General features: G+C 37.9%; 2 protein-coding genes across 4 annotated transcripts; both read left to right on the top strand.

Moving 5' to 3' along the window:
* The first annotated feature begins 71 nt into the window (after positions 1 to 71).
* LOC107745824 (protein cramped-like) lies at positions 72 to 16,393 on the top strand. Of its 3 annotated transcripts, none has more exons than XM_016559840.1 (20): positions 72 to 501; positions 884 to 1,254; positions 2,630 to 2,832; positions 4,745 to 4,898; positions 7,147 to 7,230; positions 7,341 to 7,389; positions 7,575 to 7,660; positions 7,963 to 8,086; positions 9,162 to 9,243; positions 9,458 to 10,294; positions 10,546 to 10,714; positions 11,202 to 11,362; positions 11,970 to 12,038; positions 12,178 to 12,259; positions 12,649 to 12,759; positions 12,862 to 13,022; positions 13,119 to 13,305; positions 13,411 to 13,563; positions 14,847 to 14,986; positions 15,252 to 16,393. In XM_016559840.1, exons 1-20 carry the CDS (start codon positions 452 to 454, stop codon positions 15,372 to 15,374), a joined length of 3,396 nt encoding a protein of 1,131 aa, XP_016415326.1. In that variant the 5' UTR covers positions 72 to 451; the 3' UTR covers positions 15,375 to 16,393. The 3 variants fall into 3 exon arrangements, with proteins under 3 accessions (XP_016415326.1, XP_016415318.1, XP_016415333.1); XM_016559832.1 differs by lacking the exon at positions 72 to 501 and adding an exon at positions 536 to 791; XM_016559847.1 differs by lacking the exon at positions 72 to 501 and adding an exon at positions 537 to 796.
* A 413-nt stretch (positions 16,394 to 16,806) lies between these two features.
* On the top strand, positions 16,807 to 20,659 carry LOC107745957 (dehydrogenase/reductase SDR family member 7B-like). Its single transcript, XM_016559991.1, has 7 exons — positions 16,807 to 16,895; positions 18,009 to 18,166; positions 18,285 to 18,400; positions 18,603 to 18,813; positions 19,606 to 19,698; positions 19,817 to 19,969; positions 20,102 to 20,659. Exons 1-7 carry the CDS (start codon positions 16,879 to 16,881, stop codon positions 20,305 to 20,307), a joined length of 954 nt encoding a protein of 317 aa, XP_016415477.1. The 5' UTR covers positions 16,807 to 16,878; the 3' UTR covers positions 20,308 to 20,659.
* The last annotated feature ends 2,786 nt before the right edge of the window (positions 20,660 to 23,445 follow it).

Here is a 23,445-nt window from a genome sequence, read left to right as displayed (position 1 = left end):
TCAACGTACTCTTATCTTGGGATAATTTGGGACTGTGGGTGTCACTGAGCGAAATTTAAATTTGAATAATAAATCAGCTTCTGCCCTGAAAGTTATGATGACGTAGAAGGAGTAAGCAAAGTCCAGAGGGAGAACAGCGGCTGCGTGTGCGTGCATAGGTTTGAATTGACCGAAATGCCTCAAAACGCAGATCTGGATTCAAACTTAGCGTCATCGTGTGTCGTTTTATCATGAACATAGGCTAAATGACAGGTGTGCTTGTTGTTGTGATAAAACTAGTGAGTTTATGAGTCAGAGTTGCTGTGGCTACGAGAAGCTCCCAGTTGCGCTGCGCGGAGTTGAACCCCAGTAGGAGCAGCAGCAGCCAGGAGAGGACGACTTTGCCTGACCTCGTTTGCGCTTCGAATATGTTCAAATTCGTCAAGTTTTGCTCTCGAAAATCTTCGAACTCATGGTGAAGAGAAAGAAGACGCCGTCTGCTTCCGAAGAGCTCGAGAATGGGTAAGAGTGCGTGAGAAACAAGCACTTCAGATAGAGGTCGAATGCGCGGAAGATTTGCGTTGTCGTCTGTCGTTTCTGCAGGGCGCTAAAGTGAAGGCGCTCGCGCTTGAATTTCAAGGGAAATAAAGGGCAGCTCGCAACTCGAGCCACGCGAAACTACACAAAAGGGAGGCTGGGATGAAAGCACGACGCGTGTTTTTGGTCACATTCGTCAATAACCGAAGGGGTATTTTTCCGATGCGATTTGTCGGGACGGTGAGAGGGGATTTGAAACAAACAGCGGCGGCCATGTTGAGTTGAGCAGAATGTCGTCTTTCCAAGTTGATCGTTGTTTTGTGTCGCGGAAAATGTTTACGATTATGCTTCGTTTGTGTTTTCGCAGGATGACAGTGGGCCAAGGGGGCGGTTCGGGAGTCGAGGGGCCGAGCAAACCGGACCGAAAGCCCGAAGGAGGCGAGGATGGAGAGAGCGCAGATCAGGCGAGCGAGGAGACGAGTACAAAGAGAGTCGGAGAGGAAACACTTAATCCATCAAGCGCGGCCAGCCCCGGTTCGGCTCCGACTCTTTCCAGCCAAACATCAAGCCCACCCGGAGCCCAGGTGAACCCGACAGCGCTTTCCCCAGTCCTGGCCGCCCCGAGCAACCAGGACCAGCATCATTTTCTCCGCTCCAGCGTGCGACCTCCGAGCAAGCGGATACGGAAAGATGCCTCGTCCCCGGCGCTGAACGGTCACGGCGCTGCGAAAGCGAAAGGTGAGTGGCCATCTCGACGTGCGTCCGCTGCCCACCTGTCAGTGCATCATTTCTCTGCACTTTTATCTCACTTTTGAGCGTGTTTTGGGGCATTTGTACGGCAATCTGTGAGTCTTTGGGCTGCTTTTGATTTGTCAACGCGGAGAAGCTCTCATGCTTTCTCGAGTGAAAGTGACTTGACAAACTGCTCACACTGAAGCCTCTTAAATCTCAGCTCTGGGATGTTTGGGTTGCTTGTAACCACAATGCCGTAATAAGCATCAGTGCACTATTTTAAATCAGCAGGCTCAATTATTATTCATTTATTTCCCTTTCATATCCCTTGTTTAGCTGTCACCCAGCAGCAGGTGACAAATCACTGTCAGGAGTTTCATTCTGATGCATCTGATCAGGAGATGGTCACTCTGCGTCTACATTGAAACAGGATCACAAGTCAGGAGTTTGAGTGATCTGTTTGCGATCTAAGCGTACACAGGGATTATAAAGGGAATCTGTGTTTATTTTAAATGTAGACAGTAGGCTTGCATGCTGTAATGTATTCTGGGGTGCTCTCATTGCATGCTCTCGTGTGTAAGTAAGGGGGAGAGTTATTGGCTTCTTCGGTTCCCAACGTGTTGTTTTTGGATCAGTGCACTGAGCAGCAGGTCTGGATGCCCTCCGAGGGACTCCACACATACTTCCTGACACTCTTGTTGACACACACATTAACACGGTACATAAAAAGATTTAAATAGGCTAATAATCTGTAAGCCTTTCTAATTGCGAACAAAAATATAATAGTTTTCTATTAGGTCTCAGCCTGAAATTATGCAATTATCAATATAAAATTTTATTTGTTTGTTGTGATTATTTGCTTTTTAAAAGAGTGGTGTTTTCATGGTTTTGTAAATCTCTTATGTTCAACCAAAAATAAATTTAACAGCCCAAAGTATTATAAATAAATTTTAGTTGGTTGCACAACTATTCAAATTAAGCTGGCCCATTTCAGACAGTTGTTTTGTGTGTGTCTGTGTGTTTCCTTTAAAGTTTAATCTCGTTTTTTGGTTGGTGTAGATATGCCTTGGTGAAAGTGATAAGCCATAGTGTGAATTAAATTAATGGTCAACAGTGCTCAGTAATCTGAAAAACTGTATTTTTGCATTAGGAATATGTCTGGAAAATGTGTAAAAGCAATTCCTAAGTAGGTATATTTAAGCAGCACAGTAATGCATAGTTGATTCTTACATAGATGCACATTATGATATTATTGTGTGTGTGTGTGTATATATATATATATATATATATATATATATAGCAATGCATTCCTCTGCAAGAATTACATCATGTGTTCAGAACTGACATACTAACCCTCTTTCTTTTCCTCTCTTTTTCTCAGGTGCAGAAGCAGGTCCCTCTGTGTGTGTGACAGCCACTGCAGGTTCAGCCGGGAGCTCTGGGGCAGGTGGGACATCCAGATCGGCCCCAAAGGGCCAGGGTCCTGCAGAGAAGGAGGAAGGGGGGAGTCAGAAACGAGTGCGCAGACAGTGGGAGTCTTGGAGCACTGAGGACAAAAACAGTTTCTTTGAAGGACTTTATGAGGTGATTTGTCAGCTTTAGTGATAATAAAACCCACTGAAAGTTCTCGGCGGCTCTTTGGACTTTTAGTAAATTGCAGGATTTTTTCAGTGGTGTTTTGAGAATTAAAAAAAGAAAGTGAAGTGACGTGTAGCCAAGTAGGGTGACCCATTCTCGGAATTTGTGCTCTGCATTTAACCCAGCCAAGTGCACACACACAATAGTGAACACACACACACACACACCGTGAACACACACCAGAAGCAGTGAGCAGACATATTGCTGCGCCGCCTGTGGAGCAGAGCAGTTGGTAGTAGGGCTGTGCGATTAATCGAAATCGAATTGCAATCGTGATTTGAGCCTGCGATTTGGACACGATATTACTCTGTTCCAGAGCATATGCATGAGTGTAGCGCGAGTGCACCTCCGTTCTCCCCAATCAGCACTGCTCTAGCCAACTGTGTAAACGCCCACCATAAAAAAACAAACAAACAGAAAGCGGGAGAGAGAGAGTGTGTGTGTGTGTGATTATGGCGTCTACAGGGTCAGATCGATAGTTAGGCAAATTAATACTAAAGAAAAACTTATGTAATATGAGATTACTTCGGCTTCGAAATGACAGACACCAAACAAAAATGGTAAAGTTAATTTGCAAGAACTGTGTTACAACACATATCAAGAGCTCCCTTATCGGTTCTGCTTTCAGTACTGGAGAATAAAAGACATATTCTTAGATGTTTTTATTAGTACATGAACGTTATCTTGCACATTTTATCTCCCCAACAGATTCTAATTTGAAAGAAGTTTATAAAGCATGTTCGCTATTCCCAATTCAAAAGACCGCACACACAGCCTGTGTCTCTGAATGCTTCTCATACTCGCTCCTCTCTTCCACATCTTACGGAGGAGCCGTTTACACTCGCCGCACACACACAGCCTGTCTCGTAATGCTTATTTATACTCGCGCGCGGCTCCGCACTGCACGTCTCCATGAGCACATCTGGCAGTATGGACAAGGCTTGATGCATGCGCGCAACCTGTGTCAACGCACGCCTGGCTCCGCGTTTAAAACAAGTGTAAATTCAGTCTAACCTACCATTATAATATTCCCTGCTGAAAAAAAACAATAGAACCCCTCCCGAAACACAATAGAAAATTTAAGGGTTATAATGGGAATTATATTGGCTTTAAATGTAAACTATAATGGTGTCTACTGGTATTTGATGGATTCTATTGGTGGAATGTAATCTAGCAGATGGGAAGCAATAGAACAACAGTAATTCCTATTGGAATAATGCCCAAAACGCACTATAAAAAGAAATTTTGTAATTGTTTTAATGGAAACCATAAGAATTTCTGTGATGGTTTCTATTGTTTTTTTCAGCAGGGTAACGATACCCATACTGTGCTGCACACTATTGAAAATGTTAAGCTGAAGCTTGACTTTGCAAAATTAAAATCGCAAATCAAATCCCAATCGCAATATCTGTCAAACAAATCGCAATTAGATATTTTCACCAAATCGCACAGCCCTAGTTGGGGGTTGCTCAAGGGTCTCCCCTCAGTGGTGGTATTGAAGGTGGAAGAGAGTGCTGGTCATTCACTCCCCCCACTACAATCCCTGCTGGACCTGAGACTCGAACCCGCAACCTTCGGGTTACAAGTCCGACTCTCTATCCATTAGGCCACGACTGCCATCATATGGGACAATAAAATTTTCAGAATAGGACAGACTGATATTTAAATGTCCTAATAGGTTTAATTTATTTACATGTCATCTCTAAAGGTATAATTGAGGTCTGATATCTTTTATTGATTTATTTCTTAATAAGTTCTAATTTGTCATGCACCTGAAGGATTTTTGTGTTTCATTAAATCTTCTGGAACAGCTATAAATACATTTTCCTCTGTCATTCTCTCTCCTGTCCTCTCATAGCATGGGAAGGATTTTGAAGCTATTCAGAACAATATAGCTCTTAAATATAAGAAGAAGGGTAAACCGGCAAGTATGGTGAAGAACAAGGAGCAGGTGCGGCATTTCTACTACAGGACCTGGCACAAGATCTCTAAACACATTGATTTCAACAACGGTGAGACTGACAGATGCACAGTTTAAACTTTGAATGACATTTACAGGCTAGGGTGGAGTCTTTTGTTTGATAGGAGGATATTGTCTTGTGGAAAACCGTCCTCTGTAGGGGTGCAACGGTTTTCGGTAAAAAATCGAACCGTACCGTCTCCACACACGGTTCGGCATACACTAGAACCGCGGTTCAACTTAAAAATGACAATGCATCTGTAATATGGTTTGTTAGAGTTCGGCTAATGCATGTTTCTGTTGATGGATACAAATTCCGGCTTCCCAATACATTACAACAAGAGCGATGAGAGAGAGAAAAAACAATACGTGGACAAACCAGTCACACTTTAATCAATGCTAGTGCTTTATGCTGGAATAACTGTCATTTATGTCATCACGTGTTGATAGCGCAGGTGAGACCTGAACAGCACACGTTGCTATCTGTGTTCAAACTAAACTCATTTAAGCCTTGCCAGTTTAAATATTAAAGAGCCAGAGGACGATGAACTCGCGCGTGCAGTGAGAAGATCTGTGTGGTCGCTCATCCGAAGCGTGTGAACCCGCGTCTCAGAACGCGCGCAAATATTAAGCTCTCTGTGAAGTATTGTGTTTGAATGGACAAATTCACACAAAAATTATGTCAAAATGCCCGTCTTGGTGAGTATCCTAGCAGACACAGTCGGCTGAACGTACAGTATCACTGGATCAGTGCGTTCTCTTAAAGTGACAGCACTTTCTTAATGTTAATCAAACAGCAACAACACGGAAATCTCTCACTGCTCTTGATTGAATAACTTTTGTAACTTTAATAAGAATTCATCTTTAATTTATAGTCAAATATGCAATGTTATTTTACATTTGATTTATTCAATTTCTGTACCTAAAAACTGTGTTAGACCTACCTAAAAAAACTGAAAAGCACTGTTTATTTTATTTGTATCTTTTTTCACTGTTTATTTATTTGTGCTGTTACTTGTAGTTAGATTATTTGTTCTTATTTTCTTTATTTTTATTTGAGAATATAGTTTTTTCCCTAAACATAGCACATACCAAACCGTACCGAAACCATGACTCAAAAACCGTGATACAAACCGAACCGTGAGTAAGTTGAACCGTTGCACCCCTAGTCCTCTGTCCTGCTTCTCACCAGACTGTTAGTTGTCAAGATTAGTTCCTAAATATATACACTACTGTTCAAATGTTAGGGGTCAATAAGAATTGTTTTTTTTTAAAGTGACAGTAAATACATTTATAATGTTACAAAAAATGTCTGTTTGAAATTAATGATGCTGTTCTTTTGAACTTTCTATTCAAAGAATCCAAAAAAAAAAAAGTTTGAATTTTACAATTTCACAATTTTCTTTCACGCAAACAGACTTACCAAAAATGTATGTGGTGCTATTCAGAAGTGGTGATACCTACATGATCATTGTTTCATTATTTACCTATACTATTATTAAACTTTACCTTTGAATGTCAAGGTAGTGTACACATAGGTAGCAAATATCAGGTGCAAACAAGTACAAATTTAAATAATCTTTTTCGAAACTGAACAGTAACTTAGCTAGTTTTTCATATTGACTAACGTTGCAAATATGCGTTCTTTTTCTTTGTATGAATTCTAGGATGATTTACCTGAAAATACCTCTGTTAGCTGTATTAGCTTTTTTCCACCAATTTTCATAACACATGGCTCACGTTGGGTTTTGTTTCCCATCGGGTCACACGTAATTTGTTTGTCCATCAGTCAACTTGCCACAACAAAGATGTACCTGTCATCCCATTTAAATTCAGTCGGTCACCTTCATATTGAGTTGAATTTTCTCCTCTACCACACTGCCTGGTTTTTGTCAGTCAGGGCATTATCAAATCATGAGTGTGCCCACACCATGCACATTTGCTTATTGTGATTTAGTAGCATACATAAATGTAAACAGCATTAACCTCTACTGTGACATTTCACAGTTTCTTGTATTTTGTCTTTATTGGTTGATTCATGGTACACTACTATTTTTTGCTTTTATTCAGCAAGGATGCATTAAATTGATCAAAAGTGACAGTAAAGACATTTATAATGTTACAAAAGATTTCTATTTCAAATAAATGCTGTTCTTTTGAATTTTATATTCATCAAATAATCCTAAAATAATGTATTATGGTTTCCACTCATAATCAATTGCATAATACATGATAAATGCTCAATGCTTTCATCATGTTCTTATTCCTTTTTCTATTGCTTCCTTTTGTCCATCTTTCAGTGTATTCACGTGTGCTGAAAAAGTCCTCTCAGGAGCTCTATGGCCTCATCTGTTATGCTGAACTCAGGAAGAAGGTTGGAGGCTGTAAGTATATCAGGCAATTGGTTGTCTTGATCGGGGGGGGGCATTTTAAGTGTTTGCACATGAGGACATTTTAAATGTAACATTCCTTGGTGTCTTTCTATTACTTCTAGTGATGGATGACAAAAATGTGGCCAAACTAAATGAGCTTATCCAACAGGGGTAAGTGTGTGTGTATGTGTATTTGAGAGAGAGAAAGAGAAATGTTAATAATGAACAGTACTGATTATTTAGGGCATGTCTAATGGGAACATCTGCTGTACATCTCTGTAGGTTATGAATATTATTATATTATCAATATTGTCATATTGAGGTACATCTATAATTTTGTGTGTACATTGTTTCAGGGCCACCACAGTACGTTCCAAAGGCAGAAATCTGAGGATCAAAGCTCCCATGTGCCGCGCACTGAAGAAACTCTGCGACCCAGATGGTGTGTGTGTGAGAGAGAAACAGAGATTGCTTTATAGACTCTTAAAATATAGATTTTGTTAGCAAGTTAAACAGACTGCATGAGGTAAGAAGAGAACACTGACAAAATGGAGCACTATGGGTATTTAGGTGGACCAAGGCAGTGGATGAGTGTGCCATGGTGGTTTTTCATGGTTTCCATGGTTTCAGGCTGTGGGACTGATTAGAAAATGGGCGGTGATGCAGATTTAGGCCACCGTCAGAATCATGGAGATGGTGGTGTAGGCTTCATAGTATTTTTTTTTCTCTTGTTCTCTGTTTCAGGTGTGAGTGATGAGGAGGATCAGAAGCCTGTGCGTTTACCGTTGAAGGTGGCTGTAGAACTTCAACCCCGGAGCAACCACTCCTGGGCTCGGGTTCAGAGTCTAGCCCATAATCCTCGGCTCAGGTGAGGTTCACTAATGCGCACACATGACCTGTCTTGCATACCTCACTGATCCACCTCGTTTAAATCATACATTCTCATGGCTTATTTATTTCATTGCTTATTGCAAAATGTTGTTATTTTGCAATCTTAATGACAACATTCTTCCGTAATCTGCAAATTGGTTGGATTGTGGAAGTGGGCGGGAATATTTTAAGAAGGAATATTATAGTGTGTGTGTATATACAGTGTGTGTGTATATATATATACACACACACACATATACAGTATCTCACAGAAGTGAGTACACCCCTCACATTTTTGTAAATATTTTATTATATCTTTTCATGTAACAACACTGAAGAAATGACACTTTGCTACAATGTAAAGTAGTGAGTGTACAGCTTGTATAACAGTGTAAATTTGCTGTCCCCTCAAAATAACTCAACACACAGCCATTAATGTCTAAACCGCTGGCCAAAAAAGTGAGTACACCCCTAAGTGAAAATGTCCAAATTGGGCCCAAAGTGTCAATATTTTGTGTGGCCACCATTATATGTATGTATATATGTATGTATATATATATATGTATATATGTATGTATATATATATATGTATATATGTATGTAGATATATATATGTATATATGTATGTAGATATATATATGTATATATGTATGTAGATATATATATGTATGTATGTATGCATGTATGTATGTATTTTGATTTAAGTTTAGTTTTCATGCTTGCTGTCAATGTTATTTTTTGGTTAGTTTTAGTATTTTCAGTGTTTTGTTTATTTAGTTTTTAGTTTTATTTAGTCTATTAGTATTGGCATACTTGGTTACTTTCATGTTAAATTAAATAGTGAGATTGCTTCATGGCTATTTTTTATTTTGGAGCCATGAAAATGTATTTTGATGCATTTTGATTTCATATTGACTTCATATTGAAAGTCGGCATGAGATTAAAATTTTAACTAAAAATGAAATGGATGTACATCACCATACAGAAGAAAAGATCTCTCAGTACTTGCAATTCGTTGTGACATTAAAAGTACAACAGATTTGGCGATGCCCATCACTGTGCTGTGTTTGTAGGATGGTCGTGGAGTTGCACCGGAAGGTCTCCACTCTCATTGAATTCCTGAAGCAAAAGTGGGCTGTCCAGGATCAACGAATTGTATCCTTGCATTCATATCTCAGCCAGATATCTCAGCATGCACAGTCAGGAGTTTAATTTCCTTCCTTTTTCCTTCCTCGTCTGTTTTATGAGATACATTTGTGATTGATTTGGTTGCTTTGTTTGGGAGATTTGGCAAAGATCTCTATGCTTAAATCAGTACCCAAACCTATGTGTTTTATAACAGTAATTCCCCTTAACTTGTCACTTGTAGCGTAAGAGTCTTGCAGAACGAGAAGCTCTGGACGGCCTGGCCCAGTCTAGCGAGTCGGAGGACCTGTTCCTGTTTCCTGCAGAGAACAGCACAGTTACTACTTTGCCAGGCGTGGCTCGTGTTGTGCACTCAAAAGCTTCCTGCACGGTACACTGGCAGGAGAGTGGGCGTGGCCGGACAGGTATTAGGGACTTGCCCGCAGCTCACATTTTGGGAATTCAGCCTGCAAGAGGAAAATCAGGCAAGTATGGTCCGGTGGGAGGAGACCTGAAAAAAAGCGACGGGCATCCTGTTGACGGTCCTGATAGCGGCACTTCAGCTCCAGTGTTGGAGACCAATGTAAACCCAAACCTGAGCTCTACCTCTCCAGTCAGTCCAACCCTCGCTCCATCACTCCCCAATGGACCGGAGGGGAATGCGGTGGGGACTCTGGAGCAAGAAGCAGTGAGTCAGACTCAGACTGATGCTAGCGGGCGCGACAAAGAGACTGTGACTCAGGGAGACCCCGCCCCAATCGAGGGCCGGACTGAGGAGCCTGGAACGGCAGGAGGGGTTGCATCAGAAAAAGCAGCACCACCACAATCAGAACCTCAAGGGCGCAGTGAGGAAGTGAGTGGGACTGGACGATCTCCTCAACAAATCCAAAACGAAGGTTGGAGCTCACAGGGCTTTGAGAATGTGACACTGGCAGAAGTCTACCTCATGCTGGGCAAGCCTGGGAAACTACAGCTGGAGTATGAATGGCAGCCTAAACCCCAACCCTCAGCTCTGCCCACCACTCAAAGTGTGCTTCGGTGTCTCCTGAGACTTGTGTCATCAGAGGTCAACCCCAAACCAGTAAGTCTGTTTTATCTCTCTCTCTGACCTTACACTTGATCTCCACAATACCTCAAGGCAACTATAAGTAGGCACAAAACAAGTTTTTGTCAGAAATTGTAAATTAATACTATGCATAAAAACATGAGAGATGCATATAAACTAGATAGCACTAGGCTAATTAAATTAGTAATTTGTTCGTCTGTGGTTCTGTTTGTTTATTTATTATTTTTATTACTATTTTTTTTTAATTAATTTTTATTTATTCCTAGACCCCGGAGGTGTGTTCAGTGGGCACTTCACCTTTGAAATCAGGTCAAGAGGAATCATCAGTGACTCCTCCAGGCAGAGCTCCAGCTGGGGCGACCCGTAGTCCTAGCTGGGGTCGACAGCAACATGCAGCACGCTCAAAAATACTTCTGAATAATGCAGTCATCACAGGTACACAGAGACATAATTGTGTCTTAATTTAAGTTGAAGTGTCATTATTTCTGCAATTCCAAATAGTGGCACAGAAATGACACAGTTTCCCAAATATTCCCCCACTTGCCTTTGGATGGCTGTTAGTTCCGCCCCAAACTCACGGCATTGGTTGAGCAGTTGTTACTATCTCAGGCCGTTCGCCTTGCTCACAGACCAAATTTTTAGGGAAATTAGTATACAAATGGTTTACTTGTAGTTGCACATTAAACTGGGATAAACTAAAGTATTTAAATATTGAAACACTTCACCTTTAAAGCCAATGTAATGAACATCCTCCCAGAACTGATTGAAGTTTATTGCAACCTATAACAGCTGGAAAAGCCTGAAGTTTCACCTCTTCTTGAACCAAAAACATCATATTGACTCAATATTGTGACAAAATTGCAGTGTTGCTGCTTTGTATCAATTTTATCAGCTGGAATTTAAATAGATGTGTTCTCCACAGGTGGGAGAAACCTGCCGCGTTCTCTGCTGGCCTCCGGAGGTGACAGCGAAGGGTTTGCTGTCCCGACGACCCTGCCTCCTAACAGCTCCCGCCAGTTGCGGATGTTCTCACCTAATAAGGAGGCGGAGCTAGCCTTTCGCCAGCAGCTGGACTCCATCAGTGTGAGTTGAGTCAGTGTTTCTAAAAGTGAATAGGACATGAGGGACATGCTTTTTCATTTTTAAATATAATATTGAAATGTATTTCAAGTTGTCAGTTGGCCAAATCATATACACTACCATTCAAAAGTTTGGGGTTGGTAAGAATTTCTTTTGAAAGACGTCTCATAGATATTATTTATAGAGATATTATTGTTAAAATATAATGTATTACAATTTAATGTTATAAATGATTATTTATTACTGTTTATTCTAACTGTTTTCTACTTTAATATATTTTTAAGTTTATTAAAGAATATTTTATATTCCTGTGATTTTAAGCAGTCATTATTCCAGTCTTCAGAAATCATTTTAATATGATGATTTGGTGATCAAGAAACATTTCTTATTAATATCAATTATGTTAAATTGATCAATTTAAGGCCTTTTTGCTTAATAAAACTTTTCTTTTTTTTTTTATAAATGTTGTGAATCCAGACTTTTGAACAGTAAATCTCGCATGACATCATCAGGGTTTTTGTTTTGTTTTTTTCTGAGGGAAAAATATACTCTTTTCTTCATTAGCGAAATTTTTCCTCTAATCGTTTTCTTTTTTTTTTTTTGTCTTTAGTCAGATATATTTTCAAAGCAGCGGAAAATAGGGAGGGGGCGTCCACTAAGGAAACCTCTCGTGGTTCAGGTGAGTGTGGATGGAAGAAAAATAAGAAGTGGGGCTTCTTGCCTTTACCTAGTTACTACTTTTCACATTGAATCTGTTCTTTTGTTGTTTTGTTCTTACAGCTATCAAATGATAAAAATTTATTTATTTTTTTATACAGAGAACCCTGCTGCCACGAACAACTGGAGACACTTCGCCTCATGTTTGCTCCTTCTCTATTCTCTCCAATTCATCTGCTACAGGTAATAAATCTACACAAATGCGTAACAAATTACACAAGTATTTGGACACTTATGTCACACTTAAATGCACGAATGTCATTATATAACAAAAAATCACACCAAAAGACATTTTATCATAGTGAAAGATACAAACACTCTTTTAAAGCAAAACATTTCACAAAAAAAGTTTTTTTTTTTTTTTAAATATATCAAAAAAACATGTACCGTTCACAATTCAATATTTTGATAGCTTAACTTGGCACCAGTTACTTATAAGTAGTTACAAAAAACATTTTTTTGAGATAAAGCAGTAAAATTCTTTCATTTTTAAGTGTCAGGATCAATGTATCTGTCTGTCGGATCTTAATGCAGTCACTGCTCTTTAAATATTTTGTGTACCTCTTTGTCAGGAACTGGTTCGTTTCGTCCAATACAAACTCGTCTCGCTCCATCGAACCGCCAACTTTCCTCAAAAGCTTCGTCCACTACAGCCAGTTCTGCACCCACTACTCAGCTGTCCAGTAAGGATCAAATCAAAATTAAATGATAAAAGATTTATTCATCCACTGAACATTTGAAACCAACTGCTACACACTCTTGAATTTCTCTTGAATTTGTTTCAGGTGCAATTGACCTGGCTGCAAAATCTGCAGGCATTATCCCTGGCAGCCCCCGTCGGGAAGTGGAGGCCCCTAGTGTAGATAAGGCCATTGTGGAGTCTGAGGAGGCCATGGACTCTGCACCTGAGCTAGAGCCAGATCTGCTTGATCAGGAGCCTTCTGAGGTAAGGACTAATTCTCTTCCTATATCCTCTTTCACTTTTAGGTGTACAATTCATATCTTGGTCTGTTTGTTCTCATTTTACTCTCTTTATCTGCAGGAATCCCTGCAGAACGGTGTCTCTCCACCATCTCCAGGGGGCGGGGACTCCCTCTTGGCTCCTCCCAGTGTTGCTTCCCTATTGGATATCTCTCTTCCGGGACCCCCAGAGGAGTCTTTACCTTCTGGAGAGCCACAAACTCAAATCAGCGACTCTATTATTGAGCTCGCCATCAACTCGCACTATGGTATGACCCACGGGATTGAACCTGAGTGTTAGAGGATCTCAGTGGCATCGTTTTGTAGTAGTTATATCGACTTGCTCACTTTCGGTCTCTCTGTCTCTTTCTCAGGTGATGGATCATTGCTCTCACCTCCTAAACTCAATGGGAGTGATAGATCTAAGCTCCTTCCCTCTTCATGTGACAGCTGGATGCCGTCCCCCACACACGACCCTCAGTGGTACCCCAGTGACTCTACCGATTCAAGTCTCGGCTGCCTGCTCTGTAAGTATCAAACACAACTCAAATCCCTGTTAGCAACAGATCTTTATTCTAGATAGTATGTATACAAGTAACAAAGCAGGAAACAAAATGATAGTGCCATGAGTTGGTAACTGATTTTGACTTTGTAACTAATTGATTGAGCTTTCTTTACATTTATATATACGCTACCATTCCAACATTCTTTGAAAAGTTGTTTTGAAAAGAAATTAATACTTTTATTCAGCAAGGATACATTAATTTGTTTAGAAGTGACAGTTAAGACATTTATGATGATACAAAAGATTTCTATTTCAAATAAATTCTATTCGTCAAAGAATCCTGGAAAAATGTATCAGGTCTTCTACAAAAATATTTTTTAACATTGATATTAATAAAAAAATGTTTCTTGAGCACCAAATGAGCATATTAGAATGCTTTTGTTTTTTTTGGTTTTTCTTTAAGGATCATGTAACACTGAAGATTGGAGTACTAGCTGCTAAAAATTCAGCTTTTCCAACACAGGAATAAATTACATTGTAAAATATATTAATTTTGTATTTTATTTGTATTTTTAGATATGCAGTTTAATTTTTTATAATATTTCACAGTATTACTGTATTTTTGATTAAATAAAAGCAGCATTGGGGAGCAAAAGAAACTTCTTTCAAAAACAAAAACATATTACATAGATAGATAGATAGATAGATAGATAGATAGATCGATCGAAGGATTACTTCCTTTAAAAGGAACTTAATGTGTTAATTAAAAAAAAAAAAAGTTGAATTGTTGATTTGTTGATATTCTATCAACAATATCAAGACTATGACAATACTGTATTTTTGATTAAATAAAAGCAGCGGGAGGGAGCAAAAGAAACTTCTTTCAAAAACAAAAACATATTACATAGATAGATAGATAGATAGATAGATAGATAGATAGATAGATAGATAGATAGATAGATAGATAGATAGATAGATAGATAGATAGATAGATAGATCGATCGATCGATCGAAGGATTACTTCCTTTAAAAGGAACTTAATGTGTTAATTTAAAAAAAAAAAAGTTGAATTGTTGATTTGTTGATATTCTATCAACAATATCAAGTTAAACTATGACAACCCTAGTTTAATTTAATCATTTTATATGTTGCCTGAGGTTTCTATTCAGTATTGATACTGAGGTACAAGAGGCTGGCTTCAGACTGAAGCCAAAATGTCCGCAGTTACCTGTCTGTGTTCGTACTGCAAATCTCCATCAGTCTCAGCACTACTGACAAACACATCCTTGTTTTCCTGATTTGCAGCAAGTCTGGCATCTCCTGATAATAAGACAAGAAGGACAGCCCTTCCCCCTTCGAGTAGCACAGCCTTACTTGGACCCAGTTTACTGGACAGCAACTCCCACGATTGTTTTCAGTCCCGCGGCCTGCCGGATGTAGCTGAGGTGAGAGGAAACACAGAAAGTCCCCAGCTGCTGTCTGGTAGATTAATGTCATTTGATATGGCACATTATCGCCAGGTGCTCCCGTTTTAGTTTTTTCACATCCTGGCTTACAATGAAGATAAACAGGAAGTAAGGGTGTTTCAAATGATGTATGCAAATTAAATCAGGCATCCATCCTCAGCTTTGAAAGTGTTGTACATTTATCGTGCTGTGGCCCCAAAAAAAACATTTGGACACTTGCTCAAAGGCTGTTTTTTCACTACAGGTGGATACCCAGCTGGCCTGTATGATGAGCGAGAGCAGCGTTGACTACATCGCCCGCTTCAATGACCTCGCACAGGAGCTCTCTGTCACAGAACCGACCCTCCCACCTCGTCCAGAGGACTGATGCTGGAGGCGGTGTCTGTCACTGTTCTGCCCCTTTTCGTATTGGACAGAAGAATGTTAGCTGGAGTGCAGTTCAGCTGTAGGAAGTGCAATAGACTGGCAGGGTCCACAACAGCATTTGGGCTCTAATGTGTGCGTGTGAGAGCGATTGTGTATGTGTGTGTTGATTATTCTGTGGCTGTTGTCTTATGAACCACACCCAGGACACTTAAACAAAAAATAAATAAATAAATAAAAACACTCCAGTTTACAGCCAAAACAAGACCTGCCATATCTGAACAAATACCGTCTTCTCATCTGTATATCTATCTCTAATGTCTTTGTCTCACTTTTGTGTGTGTGCATGTGCATGCATCTGTAAGTGGAGCCGCGGATTGCATGTGTTTTGTCTTTGTGATGTCTTTCTATTGTACACAACATTTGTGCAAAACCCTCTAAAGCCATAGGAGTGCGTCTGCGCACACCCTCTGTTTATGAGACCTCCGATTCTGATTGGTTTATTTTCATCTGAACGTTTTAGGTTGGTGAAAGCCACACTACTGAAAGAGACAAGGGCTTCTTTTTGTGAGATTATTACGTGGACTGAATATCTAACCACACTAAACAAAATTACTGATGCAAATGCAGTGTAGTTGCATCAAAAGTGAGATTAAACATATTACGCTATTTTTCCCCAAAACACTAGGACTTTTGTTTCCTGATGAATTAATATGAAGCCACTAATTTGTAGATTCTAAAACTGAGTTTTCTTATGTGAGACTTTCTCTGTGTGGGTGGGTGTACATATACAAGTGTTTGCACAGATGTAAATAGACAATAACAGTCCCTAGTATTTACAGCTTTTGTAACATATTGTAAATTATTGTCATTTGGATTTATTTATTGATAACTCACTGAAACAGTGTTTTTTTGTTTATAACATGCCACATGCAGGCATTTAGGAGCTCCTCTCCACTGTTTTAAAGAATTCTGTGTTGTTAAAAGGGGATTTTAATCCCAATGTGTATAAATACAACTACAACAAACCCTTTTGTGTCTGTCAGTGTTATTTCAGTATCATTGAGATACTTATATAGTTTTTATTAATTTTTATTTGAATATTTCGTTTTAATTTTAACGTTTTAGTAATTGTTGTTTCTTACATTTTTAAACTTATAGTATTTATTTTTTGTTGTTTAGTTTTAGTTATTTCAGTTAAACTAAATGAAAATGTGAAATGTTGTCTTTGCAGCTATTTGAGATACGTTTAAGTTGTTTTATAATTTATTTTATTTCGATTAATGTTCATTTTATTTCATGTAACCAATTTTTTATATATAGTTTTAGTAACCTAAAAGAACCCTGGTGTCTGTGTCATATTTTTTCTTTTATCATATCCATTGTTTTGATGTGTTTTCTTGCTGGATTCTGTAGAGACGTGATCGCTTCAGCCCCTTCGGAATTTTATTGGACAGCCGAAATCACGTGACGGTATTGAGTTCCGGATTCTCCACGCACTCAATCATATGGGTCTTATCTTACGGTAGGTAATGTGGTATTATTCCTGCTAGTTTATTTTATCCCCCGGTGTCACAGACGAGGGTTAAGACTAGTCCCAGACTAAAATGCATGTCTGGGCTGTTTTACCTGAAAGAAACTTGCACTGACATCTCTTAAAACATGTCGGTGCCATTGTTTTGTCTCAAGATGCACACAAGCAATGTTATTTTCTAAGGCACGTTTATAAAAGATACTTAAATGTCTTAATTGAACTATGGCCTAATCTTGGTTTAACCTAAACCCTGTCTGTGAAACTAGGCCTATATGTTTACAAAATGTGATAGTAAACGTGGTTGCATAGTACACTGAAACGTGTATATGACACTTTGTATTCAGGATAGTTGCTTAGTGTACTACACATCAGTGATAACCTGACTGTATTATCGAACAGACTAAGAATGTTTTAACGATAAATCAATCACGAAAATGTCTTAACGACACTTGACCACTGATGCCCTTGACAGAAGTGTGTTTTCAGTATTTGCATAATATTATAGTATTTATTAATATTTTGAATGAGCTTTTTCAGTTTTCATTTTAATTTAAAAGTTCTAGTAGTTTCATATTTTTGTCATTTAATTTTTTTTATATATATTTTTTAATTTTATTTCAGCATTATTTCAATTAACTAAAATATTTTTAATATTAATTAGTTGTAGTATTTGTCTTTAAAAAGTGTAATTTCTTTTAATGTGTAAGGTAAAATTATTTTATGTGCTTAACTAGTAGTCACCTTTTTAAGTTTTCAGCATTTTAATTTTTGCCTTCACTAGTTTATTTTAAAAAGGTTTTGGATGGAGAAATAATTTTTAAAATACAAATATTTTATGCTGTCTTGCCATGTGAGGACAAAACGTGAGGTATAAAAGAGTTATACCGCTCATATACAATAAAAACAATTTCATGTTTTCTTCTAAATATTGTTTACAATTTACAGTTCTTTCTGTCTCCTATGTAAACAGCATATACAACATACCCACATTGAAGTTCAGCTGTGTTTTCAGAGAATGCTGTAATGTTACTTTCAGATAAAGATGCTGGGCTGAGTTTTAATAAATGTGAATTCATATTTGCATATCTCTGCATATGTGTACAGACACATGGAGCGTGTGTTAGGTTTAGGCGTTGGGCCATTGGCAGCTGGGACTGTTGGGCTGCTGATTTTGCTGAAAGTGATCCAGAGATTGAGACGCAAGCAGAATCTACAGGATAAAGTGGTGGTGATCACTGGAGCCAGTTCAGGCCTGGGCAGAGGTTACATGATCATGAACTCACTTATAATGCTGATCAAAATGTCTTATCAATGACATTTGACTGTAGATATTACATAATTGTTTGTTTTAATATTCTCAATCTGTCTTTTGTACCTCAGAGTGTGCACGGGTTTTCCATGCGGCAGGGGCCCGACTGATCCTGTGCGGACGGGACCAGAAGAGACTGCAGGAGGTTGTGGAGGAGCTCAGAAACCAAAACAGTGGAAAGATACAGGTGAAAACATACGATCAAATCTCTTACTCGCTTGTTCAGATTTTGCAGTCAAAGTTATGTTATCTCTTATGCCTAATTTAATCTTTAAAGCCTTAATTTATGAGAAAGATATAGTGTTATTTACACTAGGCAAAAAAATGTGAATGTATCCAAACATACTTATGTCCAGTCTCTTAACTGGGTTTATTACTCTCTTTTTCAGACTTACTCTCCCTGCACTGTCACCTTTGACCTCTCCAACACATCTCTGGTTTCCAGTGCCGCCGAGGAGATTTTGAAGTGCCACGGTCATGTTGATGTCCTCATCAACAATGCAGGCATTAGTTACCGTGGCAACATCCTGGACACTCATGTATCAGTTCAGCGAGATGTCATGGAGACTAACTACTTCGGTCCTGTTGCTCTTACACAAGGTTAGTGGAGAAGAGTCAAAGAAAGAGATCAGTGGAACGATTATATATCTGGTTATATAAACACATGCACTACCGTTCAAACATTTAACTTTTATACTTACCAAGGCTGCATTTATTTGATCAAAAATACAGTAAAAACAGTATTATTGTGAAATATTATTACAACTTAAAATGACTGTTTTCTATTTGAATATATTTTGAAATATAATTTATTCATGTGATGGTAAAGCTGAATTTTCAGCATCATTACTCCAGTCTTCAGTGTCACATGATCCGTCAGAAATCATTCTAATATGATGATTGCTCAAGAAATGTTTCTTATTATTATCAATGTTGAAAACAGTTGTTCTGCTTAATATTTTTGTGGAAACTAATTGTGGAATTTTTTTTTCAGGATTCTACAATTGATAGAAATGTAAAAACTAGCTTATAAATGTCTTTACTGTCACTTTTGATCAGTTTAATGTGTCATTGCTGAATATTAATTTCTTTAAAAACAAACAAACAAACAAACAAAAAACTTACTGACACCCAACTTTTGAACCATAGTGTATGTATTATACACAGTACACATACATACATTATGTAAAGAAAAATGTTTATTTTGGATGCGATTAATCGCGATTAATCGTTTGACAGAACTAATGTATATTAATGTAAAAATTACATTAAATGTGAAACAATACAAAATTATAGGCCTATATAATGTAAATGACATCATATCACATTATACATGACATTATGTAGATTTTTATTATAATTAAAAATGATTTTTTTTTTTGTTCCATCCAGCCATTCTGCCTTCGATGGTAGATAGACGCAGTGGACATATCGTTGTCATCAGCAGCGTGCAGGGAAAGATCTCCATACCGTACAGATCTGCATGTGAGTATATATTCACAAAAGAAGGTATTCAGATGAGGGAATTCAAAGATTCATGAATAAAAACAGCATTATATTTAATCGAGCACCTTGCTTGCATATCTGAAATGTTTTCTGTCAGATTCTGCATCTAAGCATGCGACGCAGGCCTACTTTGACTGTTTGAGGGCAGAGGTCGACAGGTTCGGCCTGCAGGTGTCTGTCATCAGCCCTGGTTACATCAGAACAAACCTGTCCATCAATGCAGTCACGGGGGACGGCTCGAAATATGGAGGTGAGAGCATGTTGTTCTTGTCAACCAATCTCTGAATGTGAGGTATGAAATATGTTTTGGAAAATGAGTATCATAAATATACATATTTTAATATTTAGTCATATGTTTCTTTTTGTTCTTTTGGATCTGAAGTAATGGACAAAACCACAGCGAAGGGCTCGGATCCAGTGGACGTGGCACGTGCTGTTCTGAAAGCTGTCTGTCACAAACAGAAAGACGTGGTTTTGGCTGGGCTGCTGCCCACTGCAGCCATTTATCTGCGTGCACTGTGGCCCGCTCTCTACTTCAGACTGATGGCTTCACGGGCCATAAAAGAACAGAGAGTGAAGGAGGAATAAGAGAAAACAGTATTCAGGGAAACCTTTGCATCTTTCTTCTGAAGATTTCATAGCTAAAAAGTCTCATTTTTAAGTCTAAAAGTAAATACTCATGGAATGTATTTAATAAATATTTAAAAATGGATTCAGTTGCTCGAATCATCTCTGATCTTTGAAAAACACAACAGCAAGTTGACCAGTCCTTAGATAAGCAGAACAAACATTTATCATACAAGAGCCAGATTACGTCTATTTATATTTCTGCTGGTCTTAAACAGTCTTAATTTGCCCTTCCACAAATTAAGGACTTGAAAGGTCTTAAATTGGAGCACAAAGTCTTACATTCATAAAGTTATGGCATTAAATGTTCTTTTGTCAGTATTATTGTCTTGTTTTCCAGTACAAATATCTAAACATCCTTAATTCAAGATACATTTACTTGAGATGCAAAATAATAATATTGTCTTGTTTTTTAATAAAATTAACAAAATTTAGTGTTTTTTTTTTTTTTTGTCAATGGGGTATGAAAACTGGTTTTCCTTTTGAATTAAGTTGACTTGACTAAGCAGATATTTAAAAAACAACAACATTGACTTCATTTTGATAAAGACTTAACATTTTTGAATATATCTTGATTTTTTGCGTGTGTGTAAAATTAATTAAAAAGTAATGGAGATCGGTTGGAAGTTACATTTTTGTAAACTTTGAAGTGCTACTAATACATTTCACACAAGAAGTCATTGTGTTCTACTTAGACATTTAGATTTAGATAACATACTAACATGTGTTCCCTTCAGTGTATTCCTTAAATGTTCTTTAATTGGTCTTTAAAAAAGTCTTAAATTTACCTTCATAAAACCTGCTGAAACCCCATTATATTGTCCTTATTGATTACTTATTAACCCTAATTTATTATTAACTGACTTTTCCACTCCATGCACCCTGTTAGACTTGGCAAATTTTCATGTCACCTTTTTGCCTATAGTTATAAATCAAATCACATTTTTCTTTGTAGTTCCCTTTTGGCTATCACTGATTATCATCATAATGTTCAGGTGCCCCTTATTCCAACAGGAAGTTGGAATAATATGGATGTTTAATGGTTTGTTTACGTTTTAATAAAGTTCTCACCTGCCTTCTGCCCCAATTAAATGTTACTTGAAAAATTTCCATGGCAACAGAAAACAAAAACAGACGTGGAGCCTCACTGCAAGGACCACATCATGATAATCTGGTTATGACAGATGCTAAGATGCACCAAACATATGCAGCTCTCAAAACCCGGGAGATGAATGTGCATGATGAAACAGTTGTGCTTTAGAGGAAAGGCCATTTCTAAACTGCATTATCTGACATATCCTCCTGAGAACCAGAAAAAACATTTTTGTGAATTTTTTTTATGTCATTACATTGATTGGAGCATAAAAACAAATGGAGAAAAAAATATTTAAAAAAAAAAAGTTATTTTATTAATATTTTATTCTATGTCCTTTGTAGAGGACGCCAGGACTAAGTTATTAAAATAAATAAACAGACATGAAAAGGCAAAAACAATGTTTTATTTTTTATTCACCAACCTGTTTTCATGTTTCAGGCTATTTTTAGCCAAACTTTGTACAAAGATGATTCTCAACTATGTGGAAAGATATAACCGAATGATTTGATATACTACTGTATTTTATGCAATATGTGTGCAAAATGTCCATAAATTGGTAATCCCATTCTATACAATGTATCTATACATTGCATCTAATTTCTTTTCCTATCGACTTGTGTCTCTCTAAAATGCCTGATTAACATGATGTTCGTCCTGGTGTCCTCTACAGAAGACATGTATGAAAATTATGCTGTTTCATAACTAAAAGTCATATTCCGATTTGAAACCCCGTAACACTTTTCTGAGATGTTTATTTACGGCAAACAATTTGAAAATGAGCCAGATTTAACTTATAATTACAAAACATTATCATGTTTCCCTAAGAGTGCTACATTTGATCATTCTGTCAATATCAGTCATATCTAAAGACCAAGGAAAGGGAGTGTTTACGATCAAACCTCCACACATTTGATATCTGTAAAATGCCCTGAATGTGCTCTGTACAGGACATCCAGACCTAAAACTGTGGCCTGTATGCTCTCAGAGAAATTCACTCAAATATAATGTCCTCTACAGAGGACGAAAGTCTAAGCCTGGGTCCCACGAGGATACAGAGGGAGATTTTTCGTCGAGAAACTTACCAATGGGCCATGATGTTGGTCCAAATCAAAACTCTCCATTTGCAACTTCCATGCAACATTTTAATGCTGAACAAAATAGTTCAGAAAATATGGATGTCGCAATGCCAACCCAGTTGATTTTTGTCTCCAAATAAGGTTGATGCTGGAAACCGGGCAGTCATTTCTGTCACAGCAATAATCTTTAAATGGTGTTCAAACAGTTAAACTAAACAGAATGAAAATTACTGCCTCACTCATTCCTTCGTTTCCACCAATTCACATACAGCTCCAAACTCTCAGATTTAAACAGGTGTCCATGCGCATGAAATATGTGGTATTTTGCCCGATTCTTCTTCCACAAATTTACTTTAAGATGAGTTCCGCGTTTTCAGTTTTAAGCCTAGTTTTCTTTGAAACCCAGTAAAACATATTAACATCATAGAGTTGTACAATGCCTCAGCACTGAAAAAAAAAACCCATTCCAGTCCCCATAGCTCTAGTTAAATGCGATCTGTGACAAGAATATTTTGAAATTGATTTTTTTAAACACACAACATATGGACTCACCTTCTGACCTGAGAGCAACAGACATGAATTACAGTAGAATTTCCTCACATGACCTAGACACAAACTTGGACTTTGTGTTTAAGCGTTAATCTTAAATCAAGCTTTACCTAAAATGTCATCTTAATTCCACATTAATCTTGAATTAAGCATTATTTCTTTATGTAGTGTCACTTCTAGAACATTCTAAAACAAGCTGTTTTGATAAACCTGAATAATCTTTTAAAAGGCCAAAAAAAAAATCTACTTTTTAAAGGGGTCATAGGATGCCCATTTTCCACAAGTTGATATGATTCTTTAGGGTCTTAATGAAAAGTCTGTAACGTAGTTTGGCTAAAATTTTTCAATGGTAGTGTAAAAAACACCTTTTTGTCAAAA

Source organism: Sinocyclocheilus rhinocerous, unplaced genomic scaffold (genome assembly GCF_001515625.1).
Source record: "Sinocyclocheilus rhinocerous isolate Xijiao unplaced genomic scaffold, SAMN03320098_v1.1 scaffold3815, whole genome shotgun sequence".
NCBI classification, from domain to species: Eukaryota; Metazoa; Chordata; class Actinopteri; order Cypriniformes; family Cyprinidae; genus Sinocyclocheilus; species Sinocyclocheilus rhinocerous.
The sequence above is the reverse complement of the archived record's forward strand: the minus strand, read 5'-3'. Positions and strand labels throughout refer to the sequence as shown.